Below are 17,074 nucleotides of genomic sequence, written 5' to 3'. Positions count from 1 at the left end.
TATCTTAAACTGAAAAATTTGGTAATGTGTTATGACAAAAATATACACACAAAACTATGCTAGATTAATATTTTCCCAAGTTTGCTCAATTACAAATGTATGCTTTGATAAATCTTCTAAAATAAGAAATGAACATTTCTCAAAACAACAAATATTAGGTAAAACCTAGACAGCATGGGAGTTTCTTCAAGATTATAAAAACAAGTATACTGAAACCAAGAAAATTTAAATATTTATCATGCAGGATGCCTGAAAGTCTGGAACCATAGGTGATTTGCAGCTTTTCTTAATTTTCTTGATTATGGTACTGTCAAAGCATGAGAAGGTTGAGTTAATCTTGCTGTGTGGCAGACAAGGTTGGTTTGAGAGGAAGGTTACTGCCAAAATTAATGCATGCCATTCAGAGAAAGAGAAAAATATCATTCACAGTGCTGTGTGGTGTTGCTAGCTAAAGTTAAGGAGACTGGCAGTGTGGATGACACGAATATGCATCACAGTGTTCAAAGAGAATGGAAATAACATTTCTAAGGTTGTTTCGAATTACAAGGACAGCATGTGGAACACATTCTGTAAAATTCATTGAATATGGTTCCAGACTTTTTGGAAATTTCAAATAATTCAACAAATTAAAGGACTTATTAACTACAAGCATTCAAGTAGAAGAATTCAAATTTTTGTTCTCTGTTGTTTTTTATTGTTATTACATATAAGACACGCTGTTCAACCTAGCCATACGAAGAAATCTTCAGTTCAAGATTCCAAGTTTTCCACTATCAGTTATATCAGAAAATCATTACATGCAAGAGCTTTATACCACTGTCTGTACCGAAGAGAAAAATAATTATAAACTGCTACTCTCCATTATTACTTTCAAATGATAAAACTGCTGGACTGGTAAAGTAGTGACATAATTAAAACCATTTCTTCTTCTGACTATCTTTTGTTGAAGAAGACACTTTCTACCTCTTTCACCAAGTAGTATCATGAACTAGTTAAATAGTTCAATTACTTTGAAGAGACAAACTTTAGCTTAGCGGATGTTATAAAAGACACGAAAAACAAAGTTACAGAAGATTTGAAAGTGGTTGAAGACAAACTAAAAACAAAATTTTTTCTTCAATATTTCAGCCAATCATTCTTCAAAGGGAACTTGATGAAGCTTGCTTGATTGAAACATTGCCAGTTCTTATTTTGTACAGTTTTTCATCAGTTTCTTTTTTCTTATTGTTAAGCCTATATTGTAATTTGGTATTTAGTATTCTTTCACCTTAGTATTTAAAATTGCTATCAGTTTGCTAAAACTCACACAAACACACCTTCAACTGTTGAAAATGTAGGGTAGTTATCATATATTAATGCAGGATATTTTTAACATTATGTTAATATCGTATAGTCACTTAATTAGATTGTGTTTCATTTCTTACTTTTAATTCCATGTTGAACATCAAGTAAATTTTAAAACATGATACTTGCATTTATGAAGTAGACAAAACTTGTTTAAATAACTTTTATTTTTCATAATAAATAATCTTGAGAAATAATTTATTTAAATCCTATTAGAAGAATATTTTCCTTTGATGGTATCTTTTCATTATTTTTATAAATTCATGAATCTCAGAATTAAATACAATCACAATAAAAATGAGCTCAAAATATAGTTTTTACATAAAAAATGTTAAAATTATATATAACAGTCAATGATATTTAGTTTATTAATGATTAATATACTCACGGTTTATGAATAAAAGAAATCTGCTTTTTGGAATGGAGTAATTAACATTTGAGATGTAGCCTTCAAGCTTGAATTTCAGCATTTCATCTTGGCATTCCAAGTTGAGCAGTTCCCTAAAACAAATGAAAAAGGTTTTTGTAAGTAAGATAAAAAGATACTTATTAAAACATGAAACAATTCACTGATCATAATATTAAAAGTTTAATTAAAGAAACAAAACTGCATATGTTAATAGTACAATGAACGATTGAACATTTGTATAGCAACTCCTTGCATACATTTTTTTAATCCCAACTATCACCAAGAAACCACTTTTTACTATTCTGCTCAGCTGATAGTTATACATCATACAATTTGGTGTTTGGAACAGAGATAAATTAGAAATGTTTAAAAGGGTCAGTAAATTTAGAATTTTTAAATCATAACAAGGTAGTGGCCTTAGCTCTAATATACATTTTTATATGACACAGAAAATAAGCTGTAACCAAATAAATATTCAAATATGCATAATCTGAACAGTGAATTAATAAAAAGCATGTGGTGCTACCTACATGTCAAAGTATAAAACATTTATTAGTCTTCCTTAGCTTTTGTAGTTATAAAAGTAAATTTTCTTTGTCCATTATACCACACTTTACAAGTTTTTTTTTTTATGTAATGCCTTCTGATTATTAAAACAAAACTTTTCACATCAGATTCTCTTGGTTTTCACAGATGCACATATACAAAAGTTTCTATAAATGTAGGCTCAATCAGTTTCAAAACAGATAATTTCATCCCAACTGATAGGCTGGGCATATAGACTCTACAAGTTTCACCTTTTGCTGTCAAATGGTTGTGATAACTAAGTATTTTATTCACCAGTCTGATTTTGGTATTCAGAGGTACACAAATGCATTAAACTTTGAATACATAGGGATAATTAATTAAATTGATAAAAAAAAGTCTTATATTTTACACCAGGATTATCAAAATCTGAATGTATTATTTTAAATATTAGCTTATGATGCTATTTTATTCCTGATAATCTAACAATCTAATAATCTACAGTATCAGATGATTTACATGACACCAAAATTCCAAATTGATGCTGAAAAGAATTGCATGTCCCACACTCACATGAAGTATCCATTTTGTGAGCCAGAAATTACCTTTAATGCTTTTATTTATCTACTTTTTGTTTATGTTATAGCATTAAATTTTGTTTGGCTACAGAACTATCAAATAGAAAATCAGACCCATTTTGCCATGCTCACCTGTCACATCCTCTCTTTCAGGATTTGTTAATAGTTCTTCCTTATGTCTATATTATCTATAACCAACAGAAAGCCAAGGTTTTTATCTATCAAATGATGTATTCTATAATGTTGTTTTCTGAATATAGAATTGTAGTTTTCACTGATAGTATAAGCTTCGTTCTTATGGGAAAGATAATGACTAACTTGACGGAACTTGTAACAGCTCTTGTCGCATAGTTAGAAAGCTAGACAAATTGTGAGAGTTAGGGGAAATTGTCTACTTTTTGTATGTTATTAGTCTGTGTGAAAACTGTATTACAAGAAGAATATCTTTTTAGCTCTTTCAGCATGGGCTCAGTCCCTGGGACCGACCTCGTAACTATTTTGTGCTTTTTATAGTTTTCATGCTATAACTTTTAAATCTGTAAGCGAATGTTAACGAAATTTGGCAGATTATCAGTAAACATTGCAATGCTTTCATACACAAAATATCAATTTTTTTTATTGAGTCTTAAGATTTGTATCATGTTTTTATCATGTCTTTTTTTCTTTTCAAATATTGCCTATTTATCATACAAAGTAATTTTAATTTTAAGATTAAAAATACTTTTATGCATCAGAAAATTTTCAAATTTCACATGTAAAATGTTGCACATGGAGGATATGAAACAAAATAATTTTTTTTAGGTTTTATATATTCATTGGAATAACCAAAAAAATCATAAATTACTATATCAATACCACAGAACACAATTAAAATTTATGAATTCTTGTAACAAGGCTGTATATGGGTCTAAAAAATATGAAATTTCGAGCAGACTAAAGACTCAAATTACCTCTATGCTGTCTTGTATTGAAAAAAAGATATAATGACTTTATATATGAAAATAGCTGAGAAAGCCACTAGGGGGACATTCTGAGCTTTCAATTGGTTATTCATGTCATATATAGAAGTAAGTGTATATAAGGGAGTGTTTCCAAAAATGGAAAAAGGTGGTCAGTGTGCCACTGTGTTTGATTTATTACATGAGCAATATCTTAGCAAATAGAAAAAATATGAGTTCTTATTTTATATTCTAGCTTGTCAATATTGGTAACTTGAGTTTCTAAATTGAATAAAACTACAGACTTAGTATTTTTACTTCACAAACATCTAATTTGAACCAGTGCTGCATTCAACATAATACCAAGTGACACACAAACATTGATGTTTATCTGTTCTTTTTAATATTTAATTTTAAATTAAGAAATTGAGTAATGTATAGTACTAAAATTGGAATTATAATCTACAGTTTGATACCAAAGTTATTGAAATAAATTCACGAAATAGTAGTTCAATAAAATTTTGAAAGCTAATTAACAAACGAGGTGACATGGCCTTTCACCCGTGACCCGTATCGGAAGGGTTAACATTTTCTTCTTTCATGTGATTATGATAGATTTTATATATCAAATTCTGTATTTCACATCTGTATTGTTTTCCCATGTTTCATGTTACCAAACATGGGAAATTTTGCTTCCCTGACCAACAGACCAGTTCCCTTCATTTCCTAGCCAATTTCAATTTCCATGACTTTCCAAGGTTTGTGGTAACCCTGCATATGGTAAATGATTAAAATATAATATTACTTAAGAAACATAACTATGTTTTTATGGTTCTTTACACTGTCTCAGTTTCCTCTTAAAAACATAAATAGTTCATAAATACTTTTCTTCATGTTAATCCATAAATTGTAAGTAACATGAAAGTAAGAGATGAATCATATATATTCGATGTTCAGATGATGATGATGAAATATTGATTAAACTGCCATTTATAAATGTTAATATGATAAGTGGTTGGTATGCTGGATGTTAAAAGCAAGAAAATTACTGACCAAAAACATAATAATTCAGGTAAGTTTGTTTTCACTTGTCGTTAAAACATGGGCTGAAATTCAGTTCCGATGATGAGTTCAGATATTCATTCCTAGCTTAGTGAATCAGCATGGATATCAAAGCTCTATTACACGAGTTTTACCTCAATGACAAAAAAAAGATTCATTTAGCTACTTTCTAATTCAGTAAGAACTTATTGCACTTAACCAATTTAAACAACAAAGTCCAGGTGAAAACACATTTCACAGAAAAACATTTATCCATACATACTTGGCAACGGAAGCTCCATAAATTGTCCGAATATTGTCAACTGTTGTGGAGTTGGGAAGGGTGTGAATATCATTTGAAGTTTCTCCATACTATACAAAAAATTGAAAATTATTTTTTCATGTGTGGATCAACAGTTTTGTTTTAATACATTTAAATATTTTCTCTACTCATATTCTAAAAAATCTGAAAAAACACTACAAACATTTAATACACTAGGCATCTGCAGTTCAATATTTTCAAACTTACATACCCTCTACACCAAAGATTCTTGTATCAATGGTTAAACAAGCACAGTAACACCACTACATATGCTTATTAAAGTCTTGTTAGTAGTGAATTAATAGCTCCCTTTGGCATAAAATATAAATTTATATTGTCAACAATGCTCCACATGAATACTAAATTATAATTATTATAATTAAAGTTTATGGCTAAGTACTTTCCAGCCCAAAAGATTTGCAAAGGAAAAAAAGAGTGAGGAAAACTAAGGTGGACTGACTGAACAGTTCCAAGGTAAAAGACCAAAAGAAAGAACCCAAAATATTCAAAGATCCATAACAAAGAGTTCCAACTCTGATACAAAAGTGGCCTAAACTAGCAATTGAGAAGCAAGGAAGAATAACTAGTTACATCATTCAAGAAACTGTACTGGTGAAAGGCTGTGGCTTAGCCATCTAAAGTGGCAGTACATCTGCAAAAACTGATGAAAAGGAGTCAAAAAGTAGTTTGGCAAGCACTGATGGATGATGATGATGATTAAAACTTTAAAAAAATGGGTAACCCGAGTGACTATACTTTTCCATAATTAAAACTGCCAATTCTGAACTTTAACAAATAAATATAAAGAAGTCTAAAAGACCATTGCATTTGAAAGTTCATATTTTATTTTTTTAAACAATTCAAATTCCAGATAACAATTGTTCTTGACGTTAATATTAACAACAGCTGATTCTAGAGATGCCATAGATGGTAATGCATTATTACTGTCTGCATCACATTTTCAGAAACATAAAACATCTGCTTATATCTTAAAACTAAAGATCAAAATAGATGGTTAAATTTGCAGACTGATCTGACTGAATGTTTGTGCCATATTCAAATGTGTGAATAACTTCAGTAATAATTTTGGAGTGATAATTTTCTACTTAACAATAATGATTATGGTAAATATTGATATACTGTCAATTCCTATTAGCAAGAAACAAGATAAGAGCCTAACCTGAGAATTATATATATATATATATAAAGTCCCATAGAAGGGCATGTCAGCAACCAATAATTCAGGTAAAGATAAAACAGACAACTGCAAAAAGTTGATTCATTAATGAGGAAGAAAGAAAAGCTGTCAAATATTTTGATAACAAAGTTCCAAAAAAAAAACTTCAGAAAGTAAATGATTAGATAATAGAACAATCAAAAATGACTTAACAATACTAATTACTGCTAGGATCTTCTATACATTTTGCAAGGAAAATGAAAGATATTACCCAATTTCGTTGTCAGTTCTTTACACTGAGAGAGGTAACAGATTGAACAGAGAAAGCACCTCATTCACAAGTTTTGATTTGTTTGTTGAACTTTGCGCAAAGTTATTCAAAGGCTGTCTAATTTTGAAGTGACAGACTAGAGGAAAGGCAATTAATCACCATCCACAGACAACTCTTTGGCTACTCTTTAGCAATAAATAGTGGAATTGACAGTCACATTATAATTCCTTGAAGACTGAAAAACAAGCATGTTTCAACAACAGGTTTCGATCCTGTGACCCACAGATTGTGAGTCAGGAACCTATATCACCTGGCCATGCCATTCAAAAGTCAAAGAATCTTTTATTATCTTTCTAAAAGGAACTAGAGAAAATAGCTACAGGATCTAAATGTAGTCCTAATACAGATTATCCTTAAATGAATCTGTTAACACCAGAGTAAATAGAAAAGAAAGAAAATGAAAAAAGTTGGTTAATCTCTGAAAAGAACAGGGACATCAATTATTCAAAATAAAACACTTTCAAATGAAGAACCTGAAAAAACAAGATCAGAAGGCTGTACAAAAAGTTCCCCAAAAAAAGTGATCTAAAAACAAAGGAGAAAGAGTTAACCCTAGAATTATCAATCAGGTTTAAACCTCATAACCATTTTGTACTCGTTATAGTTTCCATGCTATAACTTTGAATATAGTTTGTGTATCTTTACAAAATTTGGCAGACTTTTAATATACATTGTCTTTTGTACACAAAAAATCATATTTTTTAATGAAGTATTTTTACTAAAGATTTGTCCGTGAAGATATATAGTATTTTTTTTAATACTATTAGTGAAAGTAATTTCTAAATTAAGATTAAAAAATACTTTCCTTCATCTCAAATTTCATTTGCATAATCTCTATAACCTCTTATGTAAATTTCAAACTTTTTTCCAGTAAAATTTCATATTCTATCTGTTATTTTCTCTACCCTAACTCTATACAAGGTTGGTCAATTGGACTGATCTCGTAACCACCCAAAAAAAAAAAAAAGAAGAAGAAAGAGAGAAAAAAAATCAAAACAAATCTAAGTTACAATTTTTTTTTCTTTCTAGAATAATTTCAAATTGTAACATGAACCACATTTGTTTATCCTAAAAACCTTTAAACTCATAACAGTACACATCTATTCATACTCAAATTTTATTGTTTTATTGCCTTTTGAACCATGTCTAACTACTGTTCCTGCCATTATAAGTTGTGAATCACCTGACAAACATGCAGCTCACGTTACGCTATTGAATTACATAATACACGAGCTGCTCGCAAGTGTAACTCATGAAAATTTATTATATTATTACTATTTATATAATCTAATCTAATCTAACCTTAACTAACCTAAAAAGTTTCCTATTTTAACAATTTAGTTACTTCTATAATACAAAAGATTCATAAATACGGACGTGTTCATACTGGGGATTTAGAATTTCAAAGGTAGATATATCCCTTGTACTTAATGGCATTTGGAAAAAAAAAAAGGATCAATACATGACACTAGGGCCATTTAGAAATAGACCTGCAACAAATAGTACCCTAGATGTGGTAAGCGGAAGGCAGTATTTTGTAACAGGTGAGAATCCACAAACAGAAAAGTCACTGGCAAAAGCCATTCACGAGCTCCAAGCAACAAAATGAAGAAGGATCTCTATCTGGAAACAACACAGGTTGCTTCCATAACAAATCAGTTAAGCTACCACATACCTTAAGTAGCTGGAGAATGAAATGATCATTCATACTATTCCATACAAAGACATACCTGCCAGATCACCATATGTATATCATCATGGTTTGTTTGTTGTTAAGCACAAAGCTATACAAGGGTTATTTGTGCAGTGCCCACCACAAGAATCAAAAACTGGTTTGTAGTATTATTAACCTTCAGACTTATTGCTGAGCCACTGGGGTGTAGCATTATTGATTTCTGTGTTATTGGACTATGGAGATGGGTACTGGGAAACTCTTAATCTCAAACATTAGATAGATAATGGAGAGCTGCAGGAAGAGGGTGTGTGTTTTGAACATGACAGCTTATCAATAGAACCTTTTGTTATATTATTGTTAGATGCAGCACTATGGTTTTTCTGTGTGACATAACTATTGAAATAAGTGGTGATAAACTGCTGTTCTCATACACTAAAGAGATTACAGAAAGCAACAGGGAGGAAGAGTGTGCTTTGAACATGATAGCCTTACTACAGAGGTTTATGCAATGGAAACTATGCTGCAATGCTATTATCAATATAGAAGATCATTAAGTGACACAGGCTTAAACGTGGTAAGGCTCCAAAATCATTTTGATATAAAATACTCAACCTCTGTGGCTAAATTGATATTAACAGTAAACTCCGTGAAAAAAAAACAAATAAAATAAAGGATACAATCTAAATGAATGTATATAAACTTACAATATTTTTTGGCTTTCAGCATATAGGTAGTTATATCTAGCAGTAACATTTTTATCATACTTTAACTATAGATTACAACACTTTTTATTACCTTTTTTAAAGTGAACCCAACAGAGGCATTATGAATTGAATAACGACACACCACTTCTAGTATTTTAGCATGCTCTTCCGATGTACTCTTTAAGGCCTTTCTACGAATTGCCAGATTATAAAACAGATCTTCCACCTGTGAAAAGAAAAAGATACAATAATAAGAAGCATATAATAGCTTAAGCACCCATAAGAACAGGCAGGAAGCATGGTGCACTGCCAAGAAGAACGAGGCTACCATATTGATATAAAATAATCCAACAAACGTAACAGTTGTAGTTTTTAAAGGAAGGTTTTAATTTCAAAGGAAAAATGTCATAATACAAAGGTACAAAATCATAAAAACTTTTATATGGAACATTACAGATACACATCAGCAATAATTATCTAAAAATCCTAATATGTGAGAAGTAAAAAAATCTTTCAATACAAATGTGTGACAAATGTTTCTGACAAACCCTTATATCTGACAAGTGAAATTTCCCATTAAAATATATAGAAACAAGGATTTTTTTGGCAACAATGAAATATAAAACTTTATTAGTTACTTAAAGCCAACTAGTTACAGTAACATAGTTACCATCATCACTTCATCAGTTATAGTAACTGTGTTACCGAAACTAGTCGGCTTTGAGTAACTAATAAAGTTTTGTGTTAACTGTGCTTAACATTATTGGTTTCCTCCTTTTATTTATCTACAGTCTCCTAATAAAGATTATCTATTAAAATACTTCCTTTTGAGAGTATGTTAATAAAATGAAATATTGTTGCTGATGCAGAACAAGGCATAACGAGTCATGTTTAACACCTGTATATTTGGTTTTCACAAATTCTTGACCAGTTGATTGTGCAACGCCATCATGGGTATATTAAGGCTGTAGGAATATGTACATATCACATCCCCTTTCAAGGATGGATATCACAAATTAGCAAAGAGAAAAAAATCCAGAAGAACACCAATTTCAAAGGCAGCTATCCTTAACACTCCAAGGAAAGATCAGTGCACCCATATGAGGAAGTAGCTTCATCTAGGCAGCATTGCAACATCCACAGGTGTGTTGATACCAAAGGAAAAATTTGTCATCTAGAAAATCTCTCCACCCATCCAAAAAAGGATAGCTAACATGCTGCATATATTGAATAAACTGTGTACAAGAATATTATACGAAGAAGCATAAAGCACAAACACTTGTGGTTATGGAAGCCAATGTCCATTTACAGTGGAGAGTCTGTAGGAAGTTGGTCAAGAAATATTCTAACATTGACCTCAAAGTCCTTTGCAAAAGCTTGTTAGATTAAAGTTGCAATGACAGGCAATGGTGCAAAATCCTTTCCATCAAAATGAGTATAACTTACAAGAAAGTAGTTTTCCCATTTCAATTGACCTTTCAACACTGACAGACTACAATGTTTTGATTAACCTTTTCCAGACCAGTGGGGATGTCACTTGGTTTTTTCTTAACCAACTTACAAGAAACTTAGTACAAACGTACTAAATAATATCTAGATCTGACTTTCAAAAATTCACATAATTTTAATAGTTTATCATTTTTGTTTCAAAATTTTACAACTATATTGTGAGACAGTTTTGAAAAAACTAACATGGAAAACACTTCCTTTTACTTTAGAACCTTATTTTTTATCACTGACCGGAAAGTTTCTTTCTATATATTCAGTCAGTTTCCACATTACTGATAATCATTATCATATTTGTTTTGATACTATATTTTTTTCTATTGTAGTAGTCACCACTTCCAGCTAAAAATCATTAAAAACACAATGAAAACTGACAAAGATTTATTGGTGACCTTTGACCTCACCTTTCACAACAGCATCACCTTTGTCAGCGATGATAATATTTTTGCTGACAATATTCTTGGCTAACATTAATTTGCATCTATTAAATATAGTTTCTTTTAAAAAATTAATAGGTTCTCTTAGTTATGTGCATTGTTTAAAATGATAAACTTAACAATAATATTCAATAAATATGTGTTTAAGTCAATGGAACAGTTTTTCATCGCCTGCCATACATGCTAAATCTAACTAAAATTACTTGATGTCTTGCAGGCCTCACTACAGGTTGAAATTGACTGAAATTCAGGTTATTTTTAGTGAAATCTCACTTGAAGAGGTGCTATATTATACGTTCTAAAGAACAAAACATGGGTATATATTTTAAACATGGTTGTTTCCTACCTTCTAGATAACAATGAGTAAATCCCTATTACTTTGTAACTGGCAATGTTCATTTCAGAACTCACTCTTTGAGCTCCCATACGTGATGTCTCTAAAGCAGCCACTTATGGATTCTTCTATTGCACTTACCTATATTTAACTTGTAAAGTACAAAGAGCACACATATCAACCCCTCAGATAACTTCACTGAGGAAAGTCTTACAAATGAGCTGTATAGTTGTATGTGATTACCTGTAGTGTATTGAGGTTTTGCTTCCACACCATATATGTCACTGACCACAATGAGTGTCCACTTAAGAGCACATGTATGACAGCTACAACAAAGAACTTATATGGGTAATTATAGACTCTTTATACGGGTTTTGAAAGTTAATCTTCTGAATATATTGATTTTAAAGATTCACTAGGAGCCCAGGTCCTGTCACAAAAGAAAAGATCTGTAGCTTGCAAACAGATATAATTTAACATGAAAGCACTTTCAGGAATGAAAAAGAATGTCTAAAGAAACTATAAAATCTTTGGTTTGTTCTCAAGTCTTTTAAAAGTCCCATTCAATTTCATAGTTTTAATCTTGCTCAGTTCCCTCAAATTACTGCTCAACCATTTATTTACTCAACATTGATGCAAATAGTTCATAACCAGCTCTATCCACTCGTTTGTAAACTTTCTCTATAGCTATTTTCAAAGCTATGCTTCATTAGTAACTTTTAAGATCAGATGCTGTGATATCATAAATATATAGAAACAAATGGGTATAATAATGAAACCTTAAACATAAAAAGAAAATCTCGTGAGAAACAAGACATGGACAGTTATATTTTTAAGGTATGATAGTTTCCTAGCAAATACAAATTTATGTTTTGGGATAGACACAAAAATTCTAAAAAAAAAGATAAATGTATTGTTTACAGGCAAGACTCCTAAAGAGCTGGGCAGAAATGAAACTTTATATATATATAGATACACACAAACAACTTTTCTTTCACATTTTTCTTTGCGAATTACACTAAATAAATGCTACAACAAGAGAAAATCTAAATTATCTTTAAATTAAAAATTGTTGAAAAAGAAAATTATTGTTCTTAAAAGGGCTCATTGGTCAAGAAAGGGTTCGAGTTATTCTTACTTTAAGCAATAGCCTGAAACACTAACCATAAGTAAAATAAGTCTTGCTGGACATAGTCAGCTTTGTCTGTATTGTTACAAATAGCCCTGAATAAACAATGACTATCATTAAGTAATATCAGCTTATCTGTACATCATGTCCTTTGCTAGAACAGCAGTAAGTTCATGGACTTACAACACTAGAATCTGGGTTTGATTCCCTGTGGTTGACACAGGAGATAGTCTAATGTGGTTTTGCTCTTAAACAAACAATATTGTACATCACAAATTTTGTCTGTACTGATAAAAACTGACCTAAATAAACATTGATTATCATTAAGAAATATCAGTTTGTTTGTACATCACAAGCTTGGTCTGTACTGACACAAACTAACCTGAATAAACATCAACTATTGTTAAGTAATATCAGTTTCTCTGTACATCATAAGTTCTGTCTATATTGATACAAACTGATCTGTTTACACCTGACAAACAGTAAGTATCAATAAGAAATATTTTGTTTATCTTGATATAAGTTGATTTCAATAATTATTCTGATATGTTACTTTTAATGGCTTTTCATTAGCACACTTATCACTGAACAACATCTAAACCTAAGCTCCAGACTAGATACCCCTTCTGACTATTGTCCTTGATTTCTTTGATCAATATGCACTATAGTGGGTACTAATACTTACTATGATCTGTGTTCCCTGGTTTCCTGCAGAAGGTTTGGGAGGGCCAGCTGGCTTCCCATCAACATATTTAACACTGTTTGAACAAAGCAAGTTTTTATCATTAGTACTGAAACAAAAACCTTCCGTTTTTCATTACTTTAACCAAACAAACCATTCTATCAATGACATGGCTCTCTTAGATATCAAAACTGGATTCCATTCTAAAGCAGATGGAGACAACAGAAGTTTACTGCACTGCAACTTTTAATACTGTTAACCTTTAACCTTGGTCCTGGCATCAATGACCTTCAATCTTTAATATATTCTCTGTCTATTAAACATCTATTTTTTAATTTTTCAACTGCTACCTTTAACTATTGATTTTCTTTCTTTTAAACCTATCCAATAACACACTTCTGATATTTTTCTTAACCCTTATTGTTACCAATCAATTTATTTTTACCTGTTCTTTTATTTTCAGATTATATATATGTGTTTATATATTTTACATTGTCTTTCATTTAACAATGTTTCATCTATACATCTCTTGTATATTATGAGTATAAACTAGGACAAAATAAAAATATATATTATAAATTTGTTCAATGTTTTACTAATCTTTAACTTTCAAAATGTTCTTTGTAACACAACGTGTAAAGTGATCCACATCCATAAAACTAAACACGTGACTTAAGCCCATGTCCAGCCAATCAGACTTTTCCTGTTTTTCAACATATACCCACTCAGTATCACCATCCTTCCCTTTCCCCTACTGAAAGAATCAAGTATTCATTGGTTCATATGAATGCTATTTACCAAGTATATATATAACTTTTTTTTACTTGATTGGTTTTAAAAATGAACTACATGCATTTTTTTGTGAACCAAGAGTAAAATAATCCATGGTAAAATGTGTATAATATAACTTACTTAAATGCACACTTTGAATCTGCTGTCTTGGTGGTAATTGACAAATGTGCTACATGACTGATGCTGTTAAGAGCTTCCCCACGAAACCCATACGTGGCCATTGTAGATAGATCCTCAATCTTCTGTAATTTACTCGTTGTAAACCGTTCACACACAATGTCCAAATCTTCCTTCTTCAACGATTTAGTAAAAAACAACAACATAGACTGTTAGGTAAAAACCAATTCATGGTCACAATTTATCATTTGATATGTAAATCTAAAATTAAAATTTATAGATATGGTTATAACTGAAAGATTAAATCATATATTTATGTATCATACAAACTGATTGAAAACTTAGGAGAGAAACAAGAACAAAGCAAGACTCTCTGACACATTAAAGTTATAAAATAAAACAGTTACTTACTCTGATACCTGTCCCATTATCTTGTATCTGTAATAACTTCATACCTCCACTCTTCACTACTACTTGTATACTTGTGGCTTTAGCATCCAAGCTTTAGAAACATGTTTAATTTATTTAGTAAAAAAAATGTTATAAAACAATAAGAATTTACAGATTTTATTAGAGGACTAAACAGACACAGAGAATCTTAAATTAAAATCTGTAATTTTGACACAAGAAGCGTAAAACTTGAATAAAAACTTGCATGTAAAATTAACTTTATCATAGACTTTTTTCATTATACATATAACTGGATGTTTTAAGTTAAACTTATATAATTTTTTCTTAGATTATACACTATCAGAAATGGCAGTTCTATATGTTTAAAATAGTCATTTAATTCTAAATTACTTAATACATTCAGTGTATTAAAGACAATATCTTAAGTCCTGTGATTTGTAGTATGCAGTTAATTTTTGTTGCATAAAAATACCCAAATATTGGGATTTATCAAAATCTGATTTATCATGCTTTATCAAACCATACTAAACATAGCAAGTTTTTTCTGATTTTGAAATTTATGAACCTGTATGCTTTTCAAAATTTATAATAGAACTTTTCTCACTGTAAACAATAAACGTAGTAAAAAAATTATCCTTTTTTAAACTTTTCTTTCAATACCTGTTCTCAATTAATTCTTTTAATGCATTAGACGGACGTACTATAATTTCACCAGCAGCAATTTTGTTGACAACGTTCTCATCTAACCGATGAATTATACCAGGACAGGCCATAATAGTTTCTTCCTTTTCAAGCTAATAAAAAATAAATAAAAATCTATTAAGAAAAAACTCACAAAACTGAACTGGACTTTTTTTTGTATAAGAGTTCACAAATTTATCAATGATGAAGATCATGTAGGTGAAGCATTGTCTACTTTATTTTTCTGCTACTTTTAAGTATTTTTGTACTTTCAATAGATATTTTTTATTATTTTTTTAAAGTTTTCAAAGCTGACTAAAGGATGAAAATCACATTCAAAGCTGGAAGACCAAAACACCTAAGAAAATTAAAAGTATGTAAATTATTTTTATGAAGGTATGTCATTAATCTATTCTTTCTTTTGAAGCAAATTACAAATTTATAACAAAATATCTGATTACATCACCCTGTCAGGCAAATTTGGCATACATAAGACCTGTATGCTGAGCTTCTTTACTTTGAAAAACGATGCAAAGACTAAAGACTAAGAAAACTGTTTTGATCACAAAAGGGTATCACAAGCAAAAATATACTAATACCTATTTTCTGTTATCTAAAAGGGCAAATCGAGGATAAATGACACAGGTTAAAAAACTTTATATAGAGAGATATATTGAAAGATTTCAATAACTGCACAGAGCCTAGGGATTTGTTTAAAAAATAAATTAGGAGATCCAAGATAGCTTATGAGAAACAGCCACCTGATAATGTTAAACTAACAACAAGAATTTCTTTTAGGTACGTTAGAGGTAAGTAAAATGGAGGTTGGGCCCTTAAAGGATGTTGATGGCATAGTTATTGTTAAAGACTATGAGGAATTTCTAAAATTCTCTTCTTACTAGAGAAGATGTTGTAATATTTCTGGCACTTACTATAAATTATAACTAAAGGCTAAAGTAGTTGTCAAATATCTATCCAACATATCAAGTCATTCCTGTAATACCATAACACTTTGAGATTCAGTTTCAGTACAACTAGAAATACTAAAGATTTTAATGTCATCAATAAACTTTACTAACTTGGTATTTATGCCCTGTCAATATCATTATTGTAAAAACAAAATTGGGATGGCCTCAGCATTATTATAATATCATTACTATTAGTATTACTAATACTAGTATTAGTAATAGTACAACAGTACCAGTGTTGACATTGGAATTGCTGAATGATCTTTTTTTTTACGCTAACCATACCCAACAAAGCGAGATATGCGCATTAATTTTGGTGTTTTTCACTAAAATATTGTTTTTCTTGAGACTGTAATGTTAGTCAGTGTTACTTACTCAATATAGTTTAGAAAAATAATATATCGTGTCCTTCTCTCTACAGAGTTTCTGAAGCCTTAGCTTCCGAAATGTATATCAATATCAAAACACAGCGCGTAATTGTAACGAGCGTCATCTTCCGGTAATGGTTAGTGATCTTTTTCTGGGGGGGGGGGGGGGGGTATTGACGGTTTTTTTTAAATTTCTACGTATCTTGTATGGTAATATGCCCCTAGTGGCTCAGTGGTAAGTCTGAAGGTTTATAACGCTAGAAACCTGTTTTCGAAACCCGTGGTAGGCACAGCACAGATAGCTCATGCAAGCAAACAAAGCATGGTGATATAGTTTTTTTTTTTTTTAAATTAAGAATGAAATTAAAATAAAATACCTGTTAATGATGATCATTAACGTGCGTTATCCTCACGCTAACATTAGTTCAACTACCGGCCAGTTGTCTCGCTCTAAATAATTGGTTGTTCGCGATTATAGATAGCACAATAATACTCGAACTGTGCACTGAGAAACATACTGCGACGGGACTTCACATACACTGAGTGGTCACAAGTAAATAGACACCTAATTTTTCGTCATTCAACTGACTTATGCTAACTAATTT

General features: G+C 30.6%; 1 protein-coding gene across 3 annotated transcripts in view; it reads right to left on the bottom strand.

Moving 5' to 3' along the window:
• Positions 1–16,565, bottom strand: part of LOC106458921 (DNA mismatch repair protein Mlh1-like) — a 44,649-nt gene extending 28,084 nt beyond the window's left edge. Inside the window, exons 1-8 of one of the 3 annotated variants that reach the window (XM_013918491.2) lie at positions 16,477–16,565; positions 15,113–15,246; positions 14,453–14,543; positions 14,045–14,217; positions 13,136–13,208; positions 9,136–9,270; positions 5,119–5,207; positions 1,733–1,845 (exon numbers count right to left, since the gene is read on the bottom strand). In XM_013918491.2, the coding sequence (XP_013773945.1) occupies positions 1,733–1,845; positions 5,119–5,207; positions 9,136–9,270; positions 13,136–13,208; positions 14,045–14,217; positions 14,453–14,543; positions 15,113–15,225 (787 nt within the window). In that variant the 5' untranslated portion in view covers positions 15,226–15,246; positions 16,477–16,565. The remainder of the gene's footprint in view (positions 1–1,732; positions 1,846–5,118; positions 5,208–9,135; positions 9,271–13,135; positions 13,209–14,044; positions 14,218–14,452; positions 14,544–15,112; positions 15,247–16,476) is intronic. The other 2 variants (XM_022385479.1, XM_022385473.1) reach the window with 2 other exon arrangements.
• Positions 16,566–17,074: the final 509 nt, after the last annotated feature.

The sequence above is a fragment of the Limulus polyphemus genome, unplaced genomic scaffold, assembly GCF_000517525.1.
Source record: "Limulus polyphemus unplaced genomic scaffold, Limulus_polyphemus-2.1.2 Scaffold25, whole genome shotgun sequence".
NCBI classification, from domain to species: Eukaryota; Metazoa; Arthropoda; class Merostomata; order Xiphosura; family Limulidae; genus Limulus; species Limulus polyphemus.
The sequence above is the reverse complement of the archived record's forward strand: the minus strand, read 5'-3'. Positions and strand labels throughout refer to the sequence as shown.